The sequence below is a fragment of the Mauremys reevesii genome, linkage group 10 (assembly GCF_016161935.1).
Source record: "Mauremys reevesii isolate NIE-2019 linkage group 10, ASM1616193v1, whole genome shotgun sequence".
Lineage (NCBI taxonomy): Eukaryota > Metazoa > Chordata > Testudines > Geoemydidae > Mauremys > Mauremys reevesii.
Genome location: NC_052632.1, coordinates 53785617 through 53808450, shown reverse-complemented (window position 1 = coordinate 53808450; position 22834 = coordinate 53785617). Strand labels below are relative to the sequence as shown.

The 22834-nt window shown below is 56.5% G+C and overlaps 1 protein-coding gene across 2 annotated transcripts in view; it reads right to left on the bottom strand.

The window, feature by feature from the left end:
- Nucleotides 1-2519: 2519 nt before the first annotated feature.
- The window catches only part of CLCN7 (chloride voltage-gated channel 7), a 62344-nt gene continuing 42029 nt past the window's right edge, over nt 2520-22834 (bottom strand). Inside the window, exons 15-25 of one of the 2 annotated variants that reach the window (XM_039491534.1) lie at nt 20554-20692; nt 16100-16193; nt 12531-12700; nt 11950-12001; nt 10866-10993; nt 10341-10426; nt 8600-8732; nt 7381-7440; nt 6271-6447; nt 5884-5964; nt 2520-5725 (exon numbers count right to left, since the gene is read on the bottom strand). In XM_039491534.1, the coding sequence (XP_039347468.1) occupies nt 5639-5725; nt 5884-5964; nt 6271-6447; nt 7381-7440; nt 8600-8732; nt 10341-10426; nt 10866-10993; nt 11950-12001; nt 12531-12700; nt 16100-16193; nt 20554-20692 (1207 nt within the window). In that variant the 3' untranslated portion in view covers nt 2520-5638. The remainder of the gene's footprint in view (nt 5726-5883; nt 5965-6270; nt 6448-7380; nt 7441-8599; nt 8733-10340; nt 10427-10865; nt 10994-11949; nt 12002-12530; nt 12701-16099; nt 16194-20553; nt 20693-22834) is intronic. The other variant, XM_039491535.1, reaches the window with a different exon arrangement.

Sequence of the window (22834 nt, the reverse complement as noted above, 5' to 3'; positions counted from 1 at the left end):
CCAATGGGGCTACAAACACAGCCCTGGGCTAAGGGAGAGGGCAGGACAGAAAGGCAGAGGAGGCCCCTTGCTGCCTGGTACGCCGCTGGTGCCAGTGTCGCCCGTGCGGGTACCGGAGTCAACGGTACTGGGTCTCTGACGCCACTGCGTGGTGCTGGGGAGAGGATGGCAAGACCTGCTCCATCCCGTGCACTGGCATTCGCACCATGCCAGTCTGCGCTCCTCACCATTTCCACAAGTGACACCCCCCAGAGAGCTGTAACCATCTGTTTCACTGTGTTGCATTACGTTTAACTGGCTTACGATTACTGAGGTGTGAAGTACTCCCAGTCTGCCACTAGAGATCGCAAAGGTTGGGCTCCAGCACCAAAAAGTATGAAAGAAAGCAGAGCGTTCTCACATGTTCAAGAGCAAAAGCCTCATGCGGCTGCTGTCCTCGTGTGCACTGAGGGAGTGCGTCCTTGGAGAGCTGAGACGGTCATTAAACGGGAATAGTGCAATCTCAGCACGGCATTCGAAACGGAACCCTCCGCTCCAAATATGATCCAAGGCAATCGAAGTGGGCATAGACTGAGGGTGAGTGAGCGATTAGTGCTGCCCCCTAGTGGCACATACACAAGCCATTACAATTTTAAGTGACAAAACACCAGCTGCAACTTCTGCTCCTGAAAACATCAAACAACAAAAGTGCCATAGCTGGGGAGTTGGAGACCCAAGCGCCAGGCCCGATCCAGCCCCACCGCTGTACCTAGGGGCCGCAGGCCAACGCACATTCTGCTGAGTTGGAGTTTTAATAAAAATCAGTTTCTAGCCCTTGTGGTTGTGATGAACTCTTCCGGGGCCCAAGTGAAGCCAATGCAGCGCTGTCGGCCTGCCTGCACTGACAGCTCAGAGTGGGGGCCTGCCCCCTTAATGTCACTGGGGTGTTGCTAGTAGAGAGAGATTGTGCAAGTTTACACGTCGGCCTTAATTATCGCCTTGCAGATCCTGTTCTCCTTTCCAGACAGCCATCGAAGGCGGCAGCGTGAAGGCAGCTGGACAGGAAATGCCAAGGTAGGGAAAGCTAGGGAAGGGAGAGAAGCAATAGGAGCCCGCATGGGAGCAGCCAGCTTCGCAGTGTTTAGGGAGAATAAATCTATCCTCACATTTATTATGGCAGTGACTAGGGACCCGGGCCGTGGTGCTAGGCCCTGTACATGCAGTAGCAGATGGCCATAGCCCTGCAGAGCTTCCAGTCTAACTAGAGCAGAGAGAAGCAGGGTAGCGGTAGGGCCAGACCATAGCTGCAGCGTGAACACTTGGCTGGGACCTGGTGTAGGAGGTGCGGGTTAGGTTGGAGGGGATTAGCTGGCAGGAAAGGAACAAGGAGGGTAAGGTGGCAGCAGGAGTGATATGAAGGTGAAGGGGGGGCACTAGAACAGAGGGCAGCAGGGTGGTGGTGAGGCTGCCAGTGAGCACTAGGCAGGGAAAGCCCCAAGCGCCCTGCGTTAGCTGTCTCTGCAGCGGCTCCTTGTGCCTTGCTGAGTCTCTGGCAGGCTCCTCCTGCAGTTTCCTGCCACATGCCAGGGGAAAGGGGGGTGTTGCATGGATCCTACTGCTGGCACATTTCTGGGGATGGGGGGGTGCCGGTCCTGGCCCCCTTGGTAGGGGCTTGTCCTGGCCAGCGTTCCACAGGGCAGACTGGGCTGAGCCTGGCACCACTGATGACCCCAACCAGATCACCAGCCCCCTAACTACACTGTGCACAAGGCACAAAGGGCAGCGCCGAGCCAGGGGGCTGAAATTTGCCCCCCCCCCGTAGGATTCCTCTCTAATCACCAGGGAGGCAAGCGGGAAGGATGGGACATTGTTTCCCATTGGTTCCAGTTGTACATCCAGGTTTGTTTCTCTAGTGGTTAAATGGGCAGTGTGGAAAGGGCACTGTCCTTCCTGACCACCGGGGGTGGGTGATGCCTGGCACAAAGCAAGGACCCTGCAGATGGGTGATGCCAAGGGCTGTGGCCAAACTGGTTTCCTTGAGGGGTATCACCAGGGTGGGGGGCTTGCTCTACCCAGCGCTCTCCCACTGTCAGCCAGGCCCCAGCAGCTCTGCATGTCCAACTCCCCGCTGCAAGTGGCAGTAACACCCTCAGCGCACATTGACGAGTCCTGATGGGATCCGAGGGGCAGCATGATGCTCACCAGCCAGACACTGGCCCATGTGCGCCCTTCTGGACCCTCTCCACTGGACTCCTCCCTCTTCCTTCCCAGAGACGGGCCCATCGCCGGCTGCCTTAGCTGGGGCAGGAGGGCCCAGGACAAACAGGTTCCCAGCAGACACACTTTCACCTCAGCCCCATCGGTCTGGGAGCAGAACTCCAAAGCTGCCTCTCTGCCCTCACCCTCCACCTGAGCGCCCACCTCGCCCGACTGCCTGGACAAACCCCTGTACACACTGGCGAATGCTGCCCAGCCTGCGTGGCCTTGGCCTTTCGCCCCAACCAATGCTGTATGGCAAGAGAAAGGAGCCGATGCTGGGATAAAAGTATAAACAGCCTTTATTTCAGCACAAAAATATCTCCCACGGGTCATCTCCCTATAGAAAATCTCAAGGCTTCCAAAACAGACACTTGGGGTTTGCAACTGCTCCTTTTACAAATTCAGTTACAAGGTGAGAGAGGCAGAGAAGATGGTGGCCTGCTCTGAGAGAACATTATTTGGGTCCCAGAGGGAGGGCATCCATTGCCCTGTGTGCCCCCCTTCAGAGCCCGATCCTGCCCCAGAGGTACAGGAACACGCTTGCCCGAGCAGCACTAGCTGACTGTGCGAGGTCTGCATCTACAACGCGAGCGGGCTTGAGCCCTGGGTGTTTAAAGCAGCTCTCCGAGGAGACACTGGAATCCACTCGGCCTGGAGGGGGCAAGTTCTCTCGGTTGGAAAGATCCTACCTTGTATCCAAGGGCTCTGGGGAGGCTGATCTCAGCCCTCTGGTAGACACAGGTGTGTAAAATCTCTAGCCCCACCCCCCCACACCTGGTGATGACCGAGCCCTTGGCTGTGACCTGCAAGCTACTCATGAACAAACTGCTCCACCCCAGAGTAACTGGGACACTGAGATGCGCACTGGGGCTGGTATTTCAGACTCCAGCGTGAGACACTGGCTGATGAACAGTCTGTACATTACTGGCGAGGCACAGCCTGCTGCCAGGGGAGACCAGCTCTACAATGGCTGCAAGGGGCTGGTCACTAGCTCTCATTTCTAGCAGTGGGTGAAGTCCTAGCTCCAGGACTGTGCCCGCAGGGGAGCAGGGCCCGTGGAAGGGGACGCAGGAACAAGGCTTGCACTGACCAGAGGCCTCCTCTCCCAAGGCTGCTCCAGGAACCCGTGGGCTGGAGCAATGGCTGACCTGCAGCAGGCAGCCTCTGCCACCTCCAAGCCGGCCAAGATGGCATCTGGCTGTCCTGTTGTCTCACCACCTGCAGCTGGCTCTCAGGGCAGAGTGATGAGCTGGCGCCCCGGAACTTTCAGCTGTCACATTCCCTGCCTCTTCTGGGAACTGGCACCAGCAGCATCTTTCACTTACTGCTTGGCACTGAGTGCAGCTGTGAGTTCAGGCCAGACTTTCACACCCCAATTTGTAAAGGCTTCGCACGAGGCTGAGACTGCCATGCGGCGAGCTCAGGTGTGCCGATTGGCTAGCCCCGGCTCCGCACACACCGGCCCGGCCTTTCCCCTCAGCCACGGGGCATCCTTGCTGGGCAAGAGCTGAGCTCTGTGAGGTGGAGGTGGGGATGACTTCACTCTAAGCCCCAGTCATGCAGAGCCGTTTCTTTCTGCGTCTGTCCCCCTGAACCAGACACTGCTCCCTGCCCTGGCCTGACCCCGTTAGATCTCACCGGGCTGCCCAGGAGCGGTGCGGCCGGGACGGGGCGCAGACGGAAAAGCAGATCCGGCAGCAGCGGTTTGGTTCCAGTGATTTTATTTCTTACGGTCTCTGTGCATTTTGGACCCACCCCCCTCTCATCAGGAGCATGAGCTGCACCTCAGGCCTGTGCTGCCGGCACTGAGTGGAGCCCAGGAGAGCAGGCAGAACGGACAGGAGCTAGGGACAGAGGCTACCTGACCGGGGCAAACCCTTCTCTGGAAGCAGGGGATCGTTTGTAAATGCTCCGCTTCAGGGTCCCACATGGCATCACTTCATCCCATAAATATTCACGAGGCAGGTCCCTCTTCCTTTCAGCCCCCTGCCCCATCCCCTGGAGCCCCCCGCCTAAGGGAAGCCAGGCGCAGGACGCCCAGCGACCAGGGAAGGCGGCACAGACTGGACAGAGGGGGCAGCCCTGCTCTGCTGAGATGGCTACTCTCCAGGAACAGGCCAAGAGGGCCCAGATGCTGCACTTCCCATTAGCAGTCGCATGGGTGTCCGGGACTGGCTGCAGCTGGAGGCCACGGCGGTCGTTGTACAAGGCCTTTGATAACCACTGCGCTCTACAGAGAGAAACCTCCCATCCCCAGCATGGGGTCCAACCCTACCCGGCCCCGCAGCTGGGCAGCACTCGGCACCGGGTACCTTCCTGTGGCGCCAACACCCACTCGGTACATACGCCCCAGGGAGAATCCTTCACCAATCGCCTGCATCCAAACAAGCCCTGGCCATTCACCCTCCCCAGGAGGGGCCCAGGGTGATCCGCGCCTGGGAGAGACAAGAGGGCATGAGGAGGGCGGGGGCTGCGTTGCGTCTGAGACACACAGCACAGGCAGTGCCAGGAGGACCGTGCCCATGGGCTGGCCCAGGGTCTCAGACATGTCAGCCAAATAGGGCCTGGCTGCAGCACGTGGCAGAGCCAGCCGCACCCAGTCCCTGGCAGCCCATCTGCTCGGTCGTCTGTGTGTGTCCGTGTCATCGGAGCCCCGCCAAGCTGCAAGGCTGGGGCTGTGGAATTGGGGTACACTGCTCCCTTCGCACACAGGGTTAAAAGCCACCTCAGTTGTGGGCAGCATTAAGACACTGGTCCCCAGTTGGTGGCCCGTGGATCCAGGGAGGCTTTGCGTGGCAAGTCCCTGCTACAAGATACTGGACCAGGCCCTGCCAGCTCCCAGGCCTGTGTCCCGGGTAAAGGCTTTGGTGCAGAGGAAGCCCAGGCGGGATGGACATTGGTCAATGGTGGCTGCAGACTGGGTCAGATCCACATGATTCTGGTTCCTGAAGTCTGGAGCACATATTCCAGGAGGCAGCGTGGGGTGTGGAGGCGGCTCTGGCTTGTAATGCGCCGGCCGGGGGTTAGCCGGGGGATGTCTGCTGCCCAGCTTCGTAGCATGCTCACGCTCCCCCAGGGCGCTGGGATCGGCTTCCCCACCCCAGTGCTCTCTAGCCTCAAAGCTGCTCCAAGGGCCCAGCGTGCAGAGGGGGGGAAACCAGGAATCTGCCCAGCACCTGCTCCCGCGGGTGACAGGAGAGGAGGCTGCAGCGACGCCCAGCCGACACAGGGGACAGGCAGCCAGTAAAATGGGAACACGGCGACGGACAAGACGCACAATCAGGGGCTGGGCATTCGTGCCGAACGCACCGGGTGGCGCGGCAGCCTGCGGGGACCAGCTCTCTGCCGACGCCTCCAGGGGAACGGGGCTCAACACGGCAAAGCAACCGCCCCAGGAGCGTCATGTCTGTGCCAGGGACAGTTCCTCCAGCCCTTCCTTTCCTAGTCGGTATCTCGCCAGATCCTTCCTGGTCACCAGCCCGACCACCTGCAGGAAGGGAGGCAGAGGGACCAATGAGCGCCCCGCACAGCTCACCCCAGCATGTGTGTCTGTGGTGACGGGGCTCTGCCACAGCTGGCTGCCCCATATGGAACCGGGGGAACTCACCAGGGTGCTACATTGCCCCAGAGCCGCCAGCCACTCACCTCATTGTGATTATCCACCACCACCAAGTGCCGCAGGCCCAGTGCCCGGAACAGCTTGAAGACCCTCGGCAGAGACGCCTCCTGCAATCCAGAGCGAGGCCAGGAGGTCAGAGAGCCCTGGAGGCTGCCAGCCGCTGCCTGTCATGGGGCCAAACAGGGAGCACTGCCCTTGTGGTGCCAGCCCCCCGGGAGGGCCGAGGGGACTGAGCAGCCCCTTTGTAATAGGCTCTTGTCCCCACCTTTTGTGAGACAGGGAGCCCCACTCACCCCGGGGGAGGGGTGTTTTCTTCCCATTGGGAGTGGGCCCAACTCAGCCCGCCCTGTCCCCGCTGGCTCGTTCCCAAAGGTGGATCTGCAGCACCATGCCCTGCCCCCAGCGAGCCATACCTGGGGCACCGTGTAGGGCGACGGGTTCATGAACTCAGTCAGGTCCATCATGCATTCGCGCTCGTCCTGGGAGACGTGAATGGACTGGATGGGGGGGAAGCGGGGGTAGGCGTCCCGGAAATCCTTCAGCTTCAGCCGCCTCTGAACCAGGGTCAGGTTGGCTCTTTCCACGAAGACCTAGGAGAGGGGAGACCCTTGGTACAGGTGCCGTGGCTCCAAGCCAGCCAGGAGTCCTGACCTGGCAGATCAGCTGCCTCCCACTCTGACAGGTCGCACTCTGCTCCTGCAGGCCCACTGGCAGCAGCCAGCAACTGTCCACGGGCAGCCGGAATCCCAGCACTGCGCAGATCCAGTTAGTCTGGGGTAAAACCGGGCAGCTGCCACTTGACGGGGCGAGAACGTAATGGAGCAAACAGAGAAACGTCCTTCGCCCCGGAACATCCCATAGGGCCAGGCCACTTCACTGCATCCCAGCACTCAGCTCTTCTGCCGTGGGGTGCAGCAGGCAGGCCGGCAGCCCCTGCGAGGGAGGCGGTGGGCAGAGGGACTTGCCCCAGAGCTGGCAGAGCCGGGGACATAGCCCCGATCTCCAGGCTCCCAGTCTGTTTGGCCAGCGGATTGTCTCCCTTGTGCAGAATGGTGCTCACAAGCATTTCCTAGTGGATGGTGGGTCCACCACATGGCACCGACGTGCCCGGCTCGCCCTTGGGCAGCGAGTCAGGGGGACCCTTCACCACATGTAGGAACAGCAGCCCCCTGGCAGAGAGCTGGCGACCCGCCTAGCTACAGCCTGCCCCGCTCGACAGCAGCAGGGGAGAAGAGCCAGGAGCTGCCACAGGAAGTGGCGGGCATCACGCCCAGTGGTACCTGGGCAGCAAGGACAGCTTAGCCCCTGCAATACGACAGGGAAGGGGAGTTCAGTTCCTAGTTCACTGAACCAGGCTGATGCCACCTCCCTGAGCTAGCCCTGGGCAGAGGACAGCAGAGGGGCTGGGCCGGACGCACCCCACTAGAGGGACAGAGGGGTCACACATCCAACGGTGCCTGTCCAGGCCATTACAGCGAGTCCAGTGGGAGGAGAAAGGCTCCCGATCGCACGGACTCATTTACCTTGTGCTTCAGGAGAACAATCAGCTGGGAGCGCAGGATCAGGCCTCGCAGTCCTGCCACCTGCAAGAGAGAATGCCGGGCGTGGACAGGGGCCGAGGAGAGCTCAGCAATCAGCCCGACGGGCCAGAGACAGGCCCTGGCTGCTCATTGCCCTGTGGTTACAAGCAGGCAGGCCTATGGGGATGCAGAGCCGAGAGCCCCAGGGTCGGCTGTCGGCCTGCACACGCCACGCAGGATCCAGCCCTGGGAATGGCGAGAGGCCACCATACGGCAGCAATGCAGCACGAGCGGGGTGGAGCTTGGTTCGCTGTCCCCAGGGGCTGCACAAAGAGCGTCTGGGTGCCCCAGGAAAGGGCAAGGGGGGAGGCGGGGAACTCGGGGGCTGGGATCAGCAGGGAATGCCGATTTCTGATGGAGAGCCAGGGTTTGCTCCCCAGTACCAGCTGGTGCAAGATGCTAGCACGCAGGGCCGTGCATCGCCAAGGCTTCGGCAATGGGACACATGTTGCTACGCGCACCACGGGGCTAGCTGGGGAGCGGGTCGTTCTCCTGGTGTCTGGCCCCCCAAGACACATGTGCCCGGCCACGGCACCTCTGAACAGTGCTGGCACTTTGGGTCACCCTCATACCACCCCATTGGCTCCTGGCTGCCAGCGAGCAGGTCACACGGCCCATCAGCACAGGAGGCACTGGGGAGTCCTAGCTAGAGATGGGGGAAGTCGTGACCGCCCCCCTGGAGACCACACCAAGCCCCAGCCAGCTCAGCAAGGTCCTGCAGCCCCAGGGAACGGAGCAGCCTCTTTCCATCACTGCTCACGCTGGGTCGGCTTCACCGGTGGCAGCAGCAATGCTGGGAGCTGCAGGGCAGAGAAGCCTCCAGCCTGAGAGCACCTGGGTGCAGAGAACCATGCCAGGAGCAGCCAGTGCCCATGAACCCAGGGCTCCTAGGGTACCCCGGGGGCTGGGCCGGTGTGCACATGGGAGGAGGCTTGGTGAAGGCCCCCTAGCACCCACAAGGGTCAGGGAGACGTCACTGCAGCTGCCAGGTCTCCAGCCGGCTGGGGCCCTGCATTGGCAGCCAAACGTTGGCCCGATTCAGTGGTTCAGGCTGCACCCTGAACGCTGCAGAGTGGCCCAACCCCCACCCCCATTGTGGGTGTTACTTCAGCAGCCCATGGTTCTGGGGCAGGGCCGGCGGCTGGCCAGTGGTCTGCCCCACCTGCGTGGGGTCCGGGCTGCTCTCTACCACGGGAAAGCCGTTGTGGTTGGATGATGTGTCGCTGAGGATGTCCACGACCGTCCCCACCTTCTCAATCCTCCTGAGGCAGGTCACAGGCGCGCTCATCACCTCCCTGCAGGGGACAGAGCACTAGGTGATGGCAGGCTGGGACTAGCCTCTTCCCCACCGGTGCGGGGGAGTGCGCTGCCCGGCTCAGACAGAGGGCAGTGCCCACCACACCAGCCAAAAGTCGACTCCCCACCCTACCCCAGGCTGGGCCCTGGTCCCCACATTATCATGAGGACCTTATTTAAACTTGCTAGGCGGGCCAGGTTCTGCCTTTGGGTCTGCAGCTTCTTTCGAGTTCCCTACATTCTCCCCATGCTACGGCCCAGGACAGCCACTTAGCAGCAGCCTTCCAGAGTGTCCCAGAGTTTAAGGCCAGACGGGGGATCTAGTCTGCTCTCCTGCACAGCCTGGGCCAGATGCAGCTACCCCAGCGCTGAGTCCAGACACCCTAGCTAGACCGAAGACTAAGCTGTCGTGTGCACAGGTAGAGAACAGGAGGAGCTGAGGTGCCACCAGTGCCCGGGACCCCTGCCAAGGCAGGGAATTTGGTTGGGGAGACATGCCCAGATCCCAGCTGGTGCCCCATGCTGCAGAAAAAGATCACAGCCAATCTGACCACAGACACAAATAACCCCCAAACGAACACTACATTAGCTAGCATAATGGGACAAACAGGAGAGCAGCTGGAGGGGTCTGTGCGTGGCACAGCTGCCATCGCTGTGATCTGCCCTCCCCAGGGCCTGGCAGGCTCCGTGCACAAACCCGTCTCTATGGGTTTGCCTCTGGACGAGAGCAGCTCCAGACGGCTACTTTCCTTCGCCTGTCACTAGGGGGCAGCCTCTACCTCTAGGACCAGGCACTATCCAGCGAGCGGATGCAGCTCCGGGGGCCCTTGTGGAACAGCCCAGGCATCGGATGGGCAGCAGTGACTGAGAACCCAGCTCCACCCCGCCCCGGCACCACCTCTCCTCCCCCAGGAGCTTTCTACCCACAGGAACCTCCCAGATCCCACACAGCGAGTACCATGCAGATGGCCCCGCCCCCTGGGAGAGGCCCCGCCCCCATGCCACTCTTACGCCTGCCCCCAGTCCGAGCTGGGCACTGGGGAGGGCAGGGAGGTAGACCCCCTCCATGGGGAATACAACCCCCTGCACTAGTGGGCTGTGAAGCAATCACTCGGCTACCAAGAATGGGCTGACATCCAGACACCACCAGACCGTCCAGAGCTCTGTCTCTGGGGCCCTGGGGCCGGCAGTGGGGCGCCCTGTATCAGTCCCAATCCCAGGACCCCTTGCCACCCCATCCCCTTCCCTTTCTAATCAAACTGCCTAAGAAGTGGTAAAAAAAAGCTCAGGTTCGTCCTGGTGCCACCGCACTGACGTGGGGCGGGAATGGACAGACCCACCAGACCCGTTGGCAGACATGTTCAAAGCTCTCAGACCCAGCGGCACTGGAAATTTGAACTGGCAGACGCCGCCTGTGCGGTTTGCTCTGTTAGCAGCCAGTCTTGGGAGCTCTGCAGCCCAGGGCACGGAGTTCCACCTGCTCTCCCCTGCCAGACTGCAGCCCCACTCGCTGCGGTGCCAGGGGCTGTTCTGTCCAATGCAGCCACTAGGGATCCAAGGAAAGTGGCCAGGGGCCTAGCAGCCCTGCAGAACGGCAGCTCATTTACCTGGCTGTGAGGGAGTGAGACGTCACTGGAGCCTCCCAGTGCAGGAAAGGAACGCTCTGCAGCTGGATGTGCATGTCATACAGACCCTGCAGCAGGAGGAGAGGCAAAGCAATCAGCCACAGGGCAGGCACGACATGGACACAGGCCGCAAGGGCCCTCCAAATTGCTCGAGCCTGGTCTGGTCCCTCGGCTTCCCACACGCAGTGCTGCCAAAGCCCCTCAGTGCTCAGCTGATGGGTCACTAGCCACAGCCCATTAAGGAGGTGTTAACTCTGCTCCACTCAGGCTAATGGAGCTTGGCAAAGACCCCAACATCCCCACCAATCAAGTGGTCTCCCCAGGCAAGCCCAGCCAGGCTGCCTCAATAGGTGGTGGTGCCGAGCCACGACCAATCAGCAGGCTCCCAAAGCTCCGCCAGCCCCATACTCGCATACAGCCCCAAACCAGAGAGCAGCTGCTGGCTCCCGCAGCCGTTGCCTCGCCTGCTGGCCCTCATTCAGAACGGACACAGCCTGGACTGCTCACCTCCACGAAGTAGTCACCCACGATCTTAGCTGTCATCAGTGCCAACATGATGGGGAATCCGTAGGTGACGTTGCCTGTCGCTTCCATCATGATGACGGTCAGGCTCAGGGTCATTCTCACTATCCCACCTGAGGGAGAGGCACACATGTTGGCGGTACCAGGAGGGAGAGCAAGGGGAGGGTCCCACAAAGGCTCTGAGCCCCTGTGCGGGGGCGTTAGCTGGCCCCCATGGCTGCTGCATGTACCTGAACTCTGGGGACGACCCTGCCTTGGGGTTTGGCCTGGAGAGATGGCTCCACGAAGGGTGTATGGGGTGGGGCAGTGCCTGCGTTGTGTGTGGGTGGGGAATGGAGGCACAGAGTCTAGCAGGAGGGAAGGGCACCAGCTGGCTCACGTCGGCTGTACCCTGCCTAGCTACCTGCAGCCCAGGATGACGCCATGTTTGCTAGGGCTCTTCAGTGCCTGTGTGGAGAGCTCTGCTTTTTGGGTTGCTGCTGGACCCAGGGCTCGTCCATGCTAGGAGTTAACATTAGCAGCAGCGAGGGGCAGCGCAGAGTGAGGGGCAGCGCCCACAGCCGGTGCTGCTCTGTGGGGAGCCACCCATGGGCCGCGAGGGGACCCAAGGGAGCTCTGTGGTTCCACACCGGACACGGTCAGGCAGCGAACAGACAAGCCTGCACTGCAAAGTCTGACGTGTGTAACCAGGTGCTTTGTGCCATGCCGCCAGCTGCCGTCTAACAAGACAGGCCCAGGCCAGTCCTGGGAGACCTGCTCTCCATTAACAGCCCCTCCCTTCACAGCACCCCCTCCCAGCGGCTGCACTTCAGTCTCCAGTTCACAAGACAAGCTGAACCCCTGACATGCCAGGTGCACGATTCCTTTCAACGTTAAACGAAAGGCTTTTCCCCCACCGCAGTCAGCTGCCGACACGCTGCCTGGGGCTGGCCAGCAGCATTCCGAGCATAGAGAGGCTGGGTTTTCTACCAGATGTTCCCAGCAGAGACACATCCGGACACAGCCCAGTCTCCATGGAACGCAACGAACGCCTCCTACCGGGCATTTCCTAATGGCGAGCCGAACTCACCCAGCTGCGCTGCGGCCCCCATCAGAGCGTACTTCCCGGGGTCGGCCCAGATCTGAACAGGAGAGACAGGAATAGCGAGTTACACGGGGTGGGACAGAGCCATCCAACTTGTATCCCCACAGTGGCAGAGGCAGCCACCTTACGTGCCAGCCACAGGCCGGACAACAAAAGCCACAGCCACCCATCTGCTGGAGCATCCAATACACTGCAAAGCGGGAAAGGCCCCTTGACAACATCCTCACCAAGCTCCAGCAAGCACTGCCCCGGGGACGCTCTGCAGGGAGCCTTAGCCACTCGGGAGGACTTGTACAGCGCTTGCTCAGGAGCTTCTGCTGGGTGAGGCGGCGAAGGGCAGCAAGCAGGATCCACTCCCTTTCTAGCTGGGATTTTGCAGTATCTAAGCTTGTCTTTCTTCCTTCACTAACTCAGCTAAAACTCCAGCACGACCTCCGCCCCCCCCCAGCTCCTCAGCTGACCTCCAGACACGGAGCACTAATAAATCTGCAAGCAAAACATGGCTTCACTGTCAGCACTCCGTTTCTGGAGATCAGAGCTCCCTCCCCGCCCAGGGGGTAACTCACCGCTCCACTGGTCAGGTAGGCCAACGATATGCCAAAGAGTCGCCCCCAGGCAGCTCCAATCAGCAGGGAAGGGATGAAGACACCTGCCGACACCGTGAGCCCATAGGTCCAACAGGCCAGAAAGAAATACATCAGGGTGAACATCCCCAGGGTCATGGGATTGTAAGAACCTGCAGGGGGGGGGGGGGAAGAGGAGAGGCCCAGGCGGTTGGTTTCACCCCTTCCACACCTCAGAGCTCGTTAGCAGCCCCCCCATTACTGCCATGATGTGGGTCTGAGAGGATGGGCGCCTGTAAACGTACACCAGCCTGTCAGACCAGAAGAGCAAGGCGCATCGGTCTGTCATCGCACACCCTAGAGAACAGCATCACCGAGGGGGCTGAGAAAGGGCAGAACCGATTGTACAACCCTCCCCCATCCCCCGGATCCAGTGAAGCTCCTCACCACCCTGCTCCAATCCCCCTCCATTAATGGTCATGGCAGCAGGGCGGACCCACCTAGCCACTGTAGACGTCTCACAAGTAAAGACTGGTATTTCCCCTCAAAGAACGAGATCTTTCCCCCTCTCATCCCTTGGCTGGCTCCGATCGCCAAGCCCTCCGCAGGCAGGTACTTGGAACGCAGCCCCAGCCTGCGACAGCCTGCCCCGATCCCTGCAGCCAGCTCGTGCCCTGGAGCAGGACGGTTCACAGCCCTAAAACCTTTACAAAATCCTGTAACTGCAGCTGTTCTCGTGGGCCACACACGGGCCAGGCCTTTCCAAACCCTGCTCTGCTCTGGGCCCCGATGTTCTCTGGCCAGGGACGCCGCAGGTTACTTGTGCTTTCCTTGCAGCTATTTTATACCCGTTGCCTTTCAATAGCTCCAAATCCCCTTGCTCTGAACAAAGGGCTCCCATGAATGCTCCCCCGCCCCACTCGTTAGCCAGGAGGCCTTTCCCTGACCTGATTCACCTCTTCACGAAACACTGCTCTGCAGGAAAGTCTTCATTGCTCCTCCCTGTGCCCGCCTGTCCCTGCTCACTGCCCCTTCAGACAGGGCTGAGCAGTTCTGGCACGGTTACGTTGGGGGAGCAGCTCACTCATTCAGGGGGTTCGGTCTCATTCCTAAACTGATCTCTGCTCCCGTGAGCAGAGGTTTGCGGTGAGCTGCCAGGGTTAATTCAGACTGAGACACTTGTAGGAGCAGGTCCGATTCCTCTTCCCACCGGGTTATCCACCAGCTGTCAAGCAGTTCACCCGCCCGCATGCTGCTCATTCCCCCTCGCAGGGTCAGGCCCTTCTACGTGTCTCTCAATCGTCCTTTCTATGACTCGCCCTCACCGCTCACCCCTCTTTCCAGGTTGTTAATTTCATACTGAACTCCAGGCCTAGTCCAGGATCTGCCCACCCCCGTAGCCTTTGGCCACAATTCAAACCGATTGTTTCATTGGCTTTCTGCTTCTCAGTTTCTACCCCAGGACGATACTGTGACCCTCCCCTTGGAGGATGTACTCTCCTTAACAGCCTCTTGCGAGGGACTTCAAAGACTTTGGAAAGCCCAGATAACCTAGCACAGCCAGTTCTGGAGGAGGCCACAAAATTCTAATCCACTGGAGAGGCCTCGTTTTCCTTTGCGGAAGCCAAGACAATTTGACCCAGTGTATCGTGTTCCTTACAGTGCTGTGCCATGATTGTTTCCAGGCAGAGCAATGAACCTTCCTGCTCTATATTCACCAGGGACACCCCCTGCTGCTTGTGCATGCCACCTGTCACAGAAGTCTTGCCAGCCACACTGCAGCTGCCTCACTGGACATCACCTGTGTAGAGGCTCTTGTGCAGTGCCCTGAAGTCCCCCCCACCCAGCACTCCCTGGACCTGCATCCTCAGGCGATGTCAAGTAGGTGAGCACCCCAACCCCATCCCCGTTGAACATTTCCACAGCAGCTGTCAACCAAGGTTTGAGCCAGGAGAGGGAACGGTCTGGAGCACCACAAGCCCTCTGGGTCCCATCCTATCTCCATAGGAAAGTCACCATCACCGAGTGCAACCAGTGCTGGAGTTGCCAGTTCAGTGCACTCAAGGGACAGCCATCTCTGTGCATCAGCTGTCAGTGAAAGACCAGGCATGAGATTCAAGCGGCTGTTACTGAGGTAGAGGCGGAACTTGTGCCTTTTCAATTAAAGTTACCCAGGCATCACGTCAGCGGAGAAACGCAAACCCAGACAGGACTCTGGGCACTGTGAAATGAGATTTCATTTCTAGACAACCCAAAAAGTAAAATCCACATTCCAAACATGACCAGAAGGGAAAGTCATTCAGAGGAGAGAGACCTTAGCAAACAGGAAGCAGCCAAAGAACATTTCCAGAACAGACTCCAGCTTTCGGAGCGAGCACACGAAGGAGAACGGCTGGAACAGAGACCGAAGGCGGCGAATGGAAAATGCTTGGCTGATAGTGAACAGGAGTGCTCATGGGACACTGCAGCCTCCTTGTCAAGGTCCCATCTATACACAATCTAACACACCACAGCTCTCATCATGCCTGTCTGAGCGCATGTGCCCACGGACAGGGTGCTTATCACAGGCTAAGGGAGGGGGGAATTTTGTGGGACCAAACAAACATTGATACCACTTTGCAGATCCAAATCCAGACCTTGACTTTTAAAAGCCCCAAATCAGCCATTGACACAAAAGCACAAGTCTTCTGACACAGGTCTCCTACTCAGACCTGACGTAGTCACCTCTGGCTGGAGACTAGTTTGTTTCAACGCATATTCAAGAGCAGATCACCCGATTCACGCTAGTGAATGGCAGGCATCTCGCAAACAACTGCATTTTATGAATTAGTGAGTACGAACAAAGCAAGGCCCTGTTCCTCCGACGAGGTCAGGCTGAAAGATTTAGGATGTCTCACAACAGGGTATTTGTAAACGCTATGAAGCGCTCCTGCTGCCTCTGCTCTTAAAGCTTTGCCAAGAGCTGGCCCGGGCTGATCGGTGGGTTGCTCCCGTTCCCTGTGATGGGGAGCTGTGCTGGGCATAGCCGGGACTGTCCTTGTTCTGTTTGTACAGCACCCGGCACAATGGGCCTTGGTCCACACCCTAGGGCTCCTACGTGACACCACCACCATTAATGTGTTACACACTGCAGAGCCCTGGAGCCTGCACACCCAGCAGGCTCTGCGGAGGGTTGCTATTTGCCAGCAGGGAGGATCTTTTTACAGGGGCTCAGGGTAAATGGTGAATTCTCTGTAACTTGAAGTCTTTAAACCATGATTTGAGGAGTTCAGTAACTCAGCCGGAAGTTAAGGGTCCATTACAGGAGCGGCTGGGTGAGGTTTTGTGGCCTGCGATGTGCAGGAGGTCAGACTAGATTATTGCAATGGTCCCTTGAGCCTATGAGCGTTACTGAACAGAGCTCACCCGGCAGGGTGGCAGGGCTGGGCTAACACAAGAACGTCTGACCACAAACTGAGCAACGGGACTTGCTTCCTAATTCTGGGTCTGCTGCCCTGGACTTGCCACTAGCCCCAAGCCCCCGCCCCGTTCTGCCTGCAGCTCAGCGTCCTGTCGGCCGAGCCAGAACCGACCTGGGGGGTTGTGAAAGAGGCTGACGACACTCTTCTCAGGCGTGTTGAAGAAGGCGGTGGCCATCGAGTTATATTCTCCATCCGCACAGAACAGCTGGGGAGAAAAAACAAAGGCTGGCTTGTGAAAACTGGCAGAATCCACACGACGATCGCTGCCGGGACGTGTGGCACATGGGGACAGAGGAGCCGGCAGAGAGCGAGAAGGCAGGAGTGAAAGAGGCTCCTGGTGAAATACACCCCACTAGCAGAGGTGCAGAGTTTCATGGAGCCACATGCCACAGGCATTGCTAGCAAGGTACATTTGCGTTCAGCTAGGTAGACCTTTAAGCCCAATATTTTAAAGGGATTTAGATATTTCTGTATGCGTTGGTGCGAAGCCTCACTGATTTAGGAGCCCACATATTTTCAAAAGGGATTTAGGCACTTGGGAATAAGAATGCCTAAATCCCTTTTGAAAAGATTTACACTCCAAGATCAGTTAGGTGTTGCAATGGTGGGCACACTAGGCCTAGCCTCTCACTTCAGTACCTGTACAGCGTTACCCACCTCAGAAATGTAGAGTCTCATGATCAAGTTGAAATCCAGCTAAGTTTAGCTGAGAATTTGGCACATTTTCCTCTTTCTCTTTACTAGCTGAACGACTGTCACAAATGGGGTACACTTACTGGCTATAGAGGGGAGCAGGGAAAGCAGAAAGGGTGGTGAGACATTTCTCTCCCGTCTCTAGCCGTTCTAGTAGTTTTAAGTATCGGGAGGTAGCCGTGTTAGTCTGTATCCGCAAAAACAATGAGGAGTCTGGTGCACCTTAAAGACTAACAGATTTCTAGTAGTTTTAGATGTCCCTTAACAGCAGTCAGCAATACGTTATCAGAGACTGGTGATCTTTAAATCCACAGTGGCCCCTTTACCAAGGTGAAAGCAGCAAAGAATCCTGTGGCACCTTATAGACTAACAGACGTTTTGCAGCATGAGCTTTCGTGGGTGAATACCCACTTCTTCGGATGCAAGTGGTGGAAATTTCCTGGGGCAGGTGTATATATAAGCAGGCAAGAAGCAAGCTAGAGATAACGAGGTTAGATCAATCAGGGAGGATGAGGCCCTGTTCTAGCAGTTGAAGTGTGAAAACCAAGGGAGGAGAAACTGGTTCTGTAATTGGCAAGCCATTCACAGTCTTTGTTTAATCCTGAGCTGATGGTGTCAAATTTGCAGATGAACTGGAGCTCAGCAGTTTCTCTTTGAAGTCTGGTCCTAAAGTTTTTTTGCTGTAGGATGGCCACCTTAAGATCTGTTATTGTGTGGCCAGGGAGGATGAAGTGTTCTCCTACAGGTTTTTGTATATTGCCATTCCTAATGTCTGATTTGTGTCCATTTATCCTTTTCCTTAGAGACTGTCCAGTTTGGCCGATGTACATAGCAGAGGGGCATTGCTGGCATATGATGGCATATATTACATTGGTGGAAGTGCAGGTGAATGAACCGGTGATGGTGTGGCTGATCTGGTTAGGTCCTGTGATGGTGTTGCTGGTGTAGATATGTGGGCAGAGTTGGCATCGAGGTTTGTTGCATGGATTGGTTCCTGAGCTAGAGTTACTATGGCGCGGTGTGCAGTTGCTGGTGAGAATATGCTTCAGGTTGGCAGGTTGTCTGTGGGCGAGGACTGGTCTGCCACCCAAGGCCTGTGAAAGTGTGGGATCATTGTCCAGGATGGGTTGTAGATCCCTGATGATGCGTTGTAGGGGTTTGAGCTGGGGACTGTATGTGATGGCCAGTGGAGTCCTGTTGGTTTCTTTCTTGGGTTTGTCTTCCAGTAGGAAGCTTCTGGGTACACGTCTGGCTCTGTTGATCTGTTTCCTTATTTCCTCGTGTGGGTACTGTAGTCTTGAGAATGCTTGGTGGAGATTTTGTAGGTGTTGGTCTCTGTCTGCGGGGTTAGAGCAGATACGGTTGTACCTCAGTGCTTGGCTGTAGACAATGGATCTTGTGGTGTGTCCGGGATGGAAGCTGGAGGCATGAAGGTAGACGTAGCGGTCGGTAGGTTTTCGGTATAGGGTGGTGTTGATGTGACCATCACTTATTTGCACCATGGTGTCTAGGAAGTGGACCTCCCGTGTAGATTGGTCCAGGCTGAGGTTGATGGAGGGGTGGAAGCTGTTGAAATCGTGGTGGAATTTTTCCAGAGTCTCCTTCCCATGGGTCCAGATGATGAAGATGTCATCGATGTAGCGTAGGTAGAGAAGGGGCGTGAGTGGACGGGAGCTGAGGAAGCGTTGTTCCAGGTCGGCCATAAAAATATTGGCATATTGTGGGGCCATACGGGTGCCCATAGCGGTGCCACTGATCTGGAGATATATATTGTCAGCAAATTTGAAATAGTTGTGTGTGAGGATAAAGCCACAGAGCTCAGCAACCAGTTGTGCTGTGGCATCATCAGGGATACTGTTCCGACAGCTTGTATTCCATCAGTGTGTGGGATGTTTGTGTAGAGAGCCTCTACATCCATGGTGGCTAGGATGGTGTTTACCAAGGTGGTGCAGTGAACGCTCATGTTATTTTCAAAGCCTTCACTTCTGCTGGTGCACTAGGATGGATCATCAAATCCCAGCTAGATTCCATTAGACACCTGTGTTGAGGCCAATGAGCTCACATAGACCTTTATCTCAGCCCCCTGCCCCAGTCTTGTCCCATCAGCTGATCGCACACTATTCCCTCAAGCTGTGACGTTATTGATATAAATTGGGACCATATAGAACATGGGTTGCAACCAAGGTCCTATAGAGGCACCAAATCTTACGTAAAGGGGGTCATATAAGGTGTCTAAGACCAGGTTCTGGGTTGCTGGTTATGATTATGCTGTCTGTATGTCTGTGTATCATTTTGTAGTTGAAGTTATAAGTATTGGCTCTGTACTATCTGTATTTTGTATTATGCTCTGCTTCTGGGAAATATCCCAGACAAGCTGGTGTTAGCCCTGCCTAGCTGGCTTGATGGCCCATTAAGGACCATCAGCTACACAATTGACCCATGGAGAGAAGGCAGACATGCCTTGTGACTCAGCAAAGTATGCAGAAACTTGTCCATGTGACTGCAGACTCCATTTTTGCTGTAATTTTCCACAGTGTGGACAAAGAGATTCTTACACCTGGAAAAGTCTATATAAGGCTGATGCATCATCTCCATCTTGTCTTCAATCCTGCTTCATACCTCTGGAGGGACTTTGCCACAAACTGAAGCTCTGCACAAAGGGACTGACCGACCCATCCCAGCGGGGGATGTTCTCCAGAGACGTAATTTGAACCTGCAGTTTACTCCATCACTGCTGCAAGCCTGAACTAAGAACTTTGCCATTACTGTATGTAATTGATTCCATTTAACCAATTCTACCTCTCTTCTCTACCCTTTTCCCTTTGTAAATAAACCTTTAGATTTTAGATTCTAAAGGATTGGCAACAGCGTGATTTGTGGGTAAGATCTGATGTGTATATTGACCTGGGTCTGGGGCTTGGTCCTTTGGGATCGAGGGAACCTTTTTCTTTTATTGGGGTGTTGGTTTTCATAACTATTCATCCCCAGGACGAGTGCACTGGTGGTGATGCTGGGAGACTGGAGTGTCTAAGGAAATTGCTTGTGTGACTTGTGGTTAGCCAGTGGGGTGAGACCAAAGTCCTTTTTGTCTGGCTGGTTTGGTTTGCCTTAGAGGTGGAAAAACCCCAGCCTAGGGCTGTGACTGCCCAGTTTAAGCAATTGGTCCTGATTTGGCACTCTCAGTTGGGTCCCGCCAGAATCGCTCCGTCACACAAGCATACAGCTCTCTCTGCAATATGAGATACACACATGCCATCTTGTGGTACTCTGGGCATGCCGCCGCACAAGGGGCAGAGTTCAGACTGCACAGGTGACCTTACCTTTGTGATTCTCCGACTGAGTGCTTGGTTTGCAGATTGCATGTTCCAGCAACAGTTTGGATGAACTTAACCGCTTCTTTATTGTAGTCCCTTAAACTGTGAGTCTCTGGCCAGACCCTGCCAGACCCCTCTTGCTGGCCAGACACTCTGTGAATCATGCCCCCCCAGCAGAGCCTCGCCTCATTCAATGTGCGCTGCGTGACCCTGCCCAGCACTGCTAGACTGTCTATAATGGGAGCCCAGGAAGCTCAGGCCCTGCCTGGGGCAGAGTTCCTCTGCCATGTATGGAGCCCTGTCTCATTCACTGCCCATCTCAGGGGACGCTCCTGCCTCCCTCAGTGCTTGCAGCCCCCTGGCTTGTCAAAAAGCTACAGAGACCTCCCCCATGCCTGGACCCTTTGAGGCCAGCTCCCAAGGCAGGCAACAAAGATCCTGCCTGGAAAATCCCTGAGCTCTGAGCACCTGGCTGTGCTGTGACCCGACCCAGCTCTAGGGGGCAGTCATGAACAGACACTGTGCAGGGGACAGGGGATTCACAGCTATGTTTCCTACCTGCAAGGGATAGGCCACGGAATCCCCTTGGAGGGGTTGACAATCGCTAGAGCAGTAGATCATCACAAACCCCACGGCTGCCGTCACAGCCGCCACCAGCATGGCCTCGATCACCTGCAGGCACGGGCGGTGGATGTACCTGCAGAGTCAGACACAAGCCATGTGAACAGGGAGCAACTGGCTGTTCTCTGCTTCCCAGAAGCACCCCTGGGTCAGCTAGTTCTTCAGACTGGTTGCAACCACTGCTGGTGGCGTGGGGGTATGGAAGTGGCTGGTGCAGGCTGCCACCTTCCAGGGGCGGGAACCAGACAAGCAGCAGGATTTCACAGGCCCAAATGAAGGGGCAAATCACAGACAAGGTCCCTCCCAGCCCAACAGGAGAGCTCATCTAGTCCAGCCCCCTGCGCTGAGGCAGGACCCAGTAAACCTAGACCATCCCCAACAGGTGTTTGCCCAACCTGTTCTTAGCAACCTCCAGTGACGGGGATTCCACAATTTCCCTTGGTCACCTGTCCCAGTGCTTAGCTACCCTTAGAGTTAGGGAAAACGTTGCAACTACCACCCTAATCTGAATCTCCTTTGCTGCAGATTAAGCCCATTACTTCTTGTCTACCTTCAGTGGACAGAGAACAATTAATCACCGTCCTCTTTATAACAGCCCTTAGCATGTTTGAAGACTTATCAGCCCCCCTCCTCCCCCACTCAGTTGTCTTTTCTCAAGACTAAACACACCTGCTATTTTTAACCTTTCCTCATAGCTCAGGTTTTCTAAACCTTTGATCGTTTTTGTTGCTCTCTTCTCTCTCCCCAAGTTGTCCACAGAAGGTAAACAATCCCCTTCCCCAGCTCTGCTCCTGGATGCTGTCCTGCCCCGTGGAAGGCCGTCTGAATGTTACTGGGGCTGTACGAACGAGGAGCTGCATGGAAATCGCCTTTTATACTTTTAACAGTCCTGCAGACTTCCGGCTCCACGAACACGTGCACAGAACCATCGAACACGGACTGTACCGTCTGCTCTGAATCCCTCAACTCCCGTCTGTTCCATCTGCAAAAGCTACAAGCACTCCCCCATCTGCCCAGCAGGCACGGGATGTTATTTGTCTGAACTAATTGCTCGTGAAAGCTGAGCTGTGGTGGATAAATGAGAAGCCAGGTCCCAGGAGTGGGGAGGGAGGTATTCCAACACAGAAAGCATAGCCATTTTAACTGATTTTTGAAGGAAAGTGACTATGGGGACAGTTTCAAAAGCATCTAGTGATTTAGGAGCTCACTAGGACCTGAGCTTTTGAAAATGTTCCCCAATGCATTTATATAGTACGTAACCCAAGTACTGAACAGCAAAGGAATGGATAGAGATGAAAATCGCATTGTCCACATAAATATTTGTATCAGAACAAAGAAATCCATCAGATCAGCATCACCTGAACTCTGACCCATGGATTTGTTCTAAAGTCTTTTAGTCGATCCTCAGCCTTCAGAATCTACGCATTTCTTCAAAAAGATACTGTTACATGGGAGTTGCATCATCCGTTAATATACGTACAGGTTGTCAGTTGAATCTAAAGAAATCCAACGCGTCTCAAGAAACAGTAGTTATACACAGTTCAATAGGAAAGCATGGGAGAGTCATTGAATGTAGATATGTATTTTAGGTGGATTAGTGTACTGTGAATGGGCACATGTAATAGAAGATTCCTTTCTCAGAAGGGTCTCTGCTTTAGGAGATGATGGAAGCAGGGCCACCCGGGGGGGGGGGGGGGCAAGTGGGGCAATTTGCCCCAGGCCCTGCAGGGGCCCCCACAAGAGTTTTTCGGGGGCCCTGAAGCGGGGTCCTTCACTCGCTCCGGGGGCCCCGGAAAACTCTCACGGGGCCCGGGCCCCTGGAGTTTCTTCTGCTCTGGGTCTTCAGCGGTAATTCGGCGGCAGGTCCCGGAGCGGAATAACCCCACCGCCGTTGAATTGCCGCCAAAGCGGGGGGCCCCCCACTGCCGAGGACCCCAGGCTCCCTGAATCCTCTGGGCGGCCCTGGATGGAAGAGATAGTTACTTTGGGTCAGAGTTACAGTTGTGATGAAACATGGATTTCTTTGCAATAGTAGCTGTCGATTCTAGTGCGTTATAAAGCGATGGCATCCTTAGTTATCACTTCCTTGCTTCTAAGCACTTGGGTTTTGTGAGTGACCACGTGCTAACACCACATGTCACTTACCAGATCTGAAGCTGCAGGGCTACAGGAATGAAAGGAACGTCCTTTGGTTCAGTTAAGAGGCCCCAACCTGAAC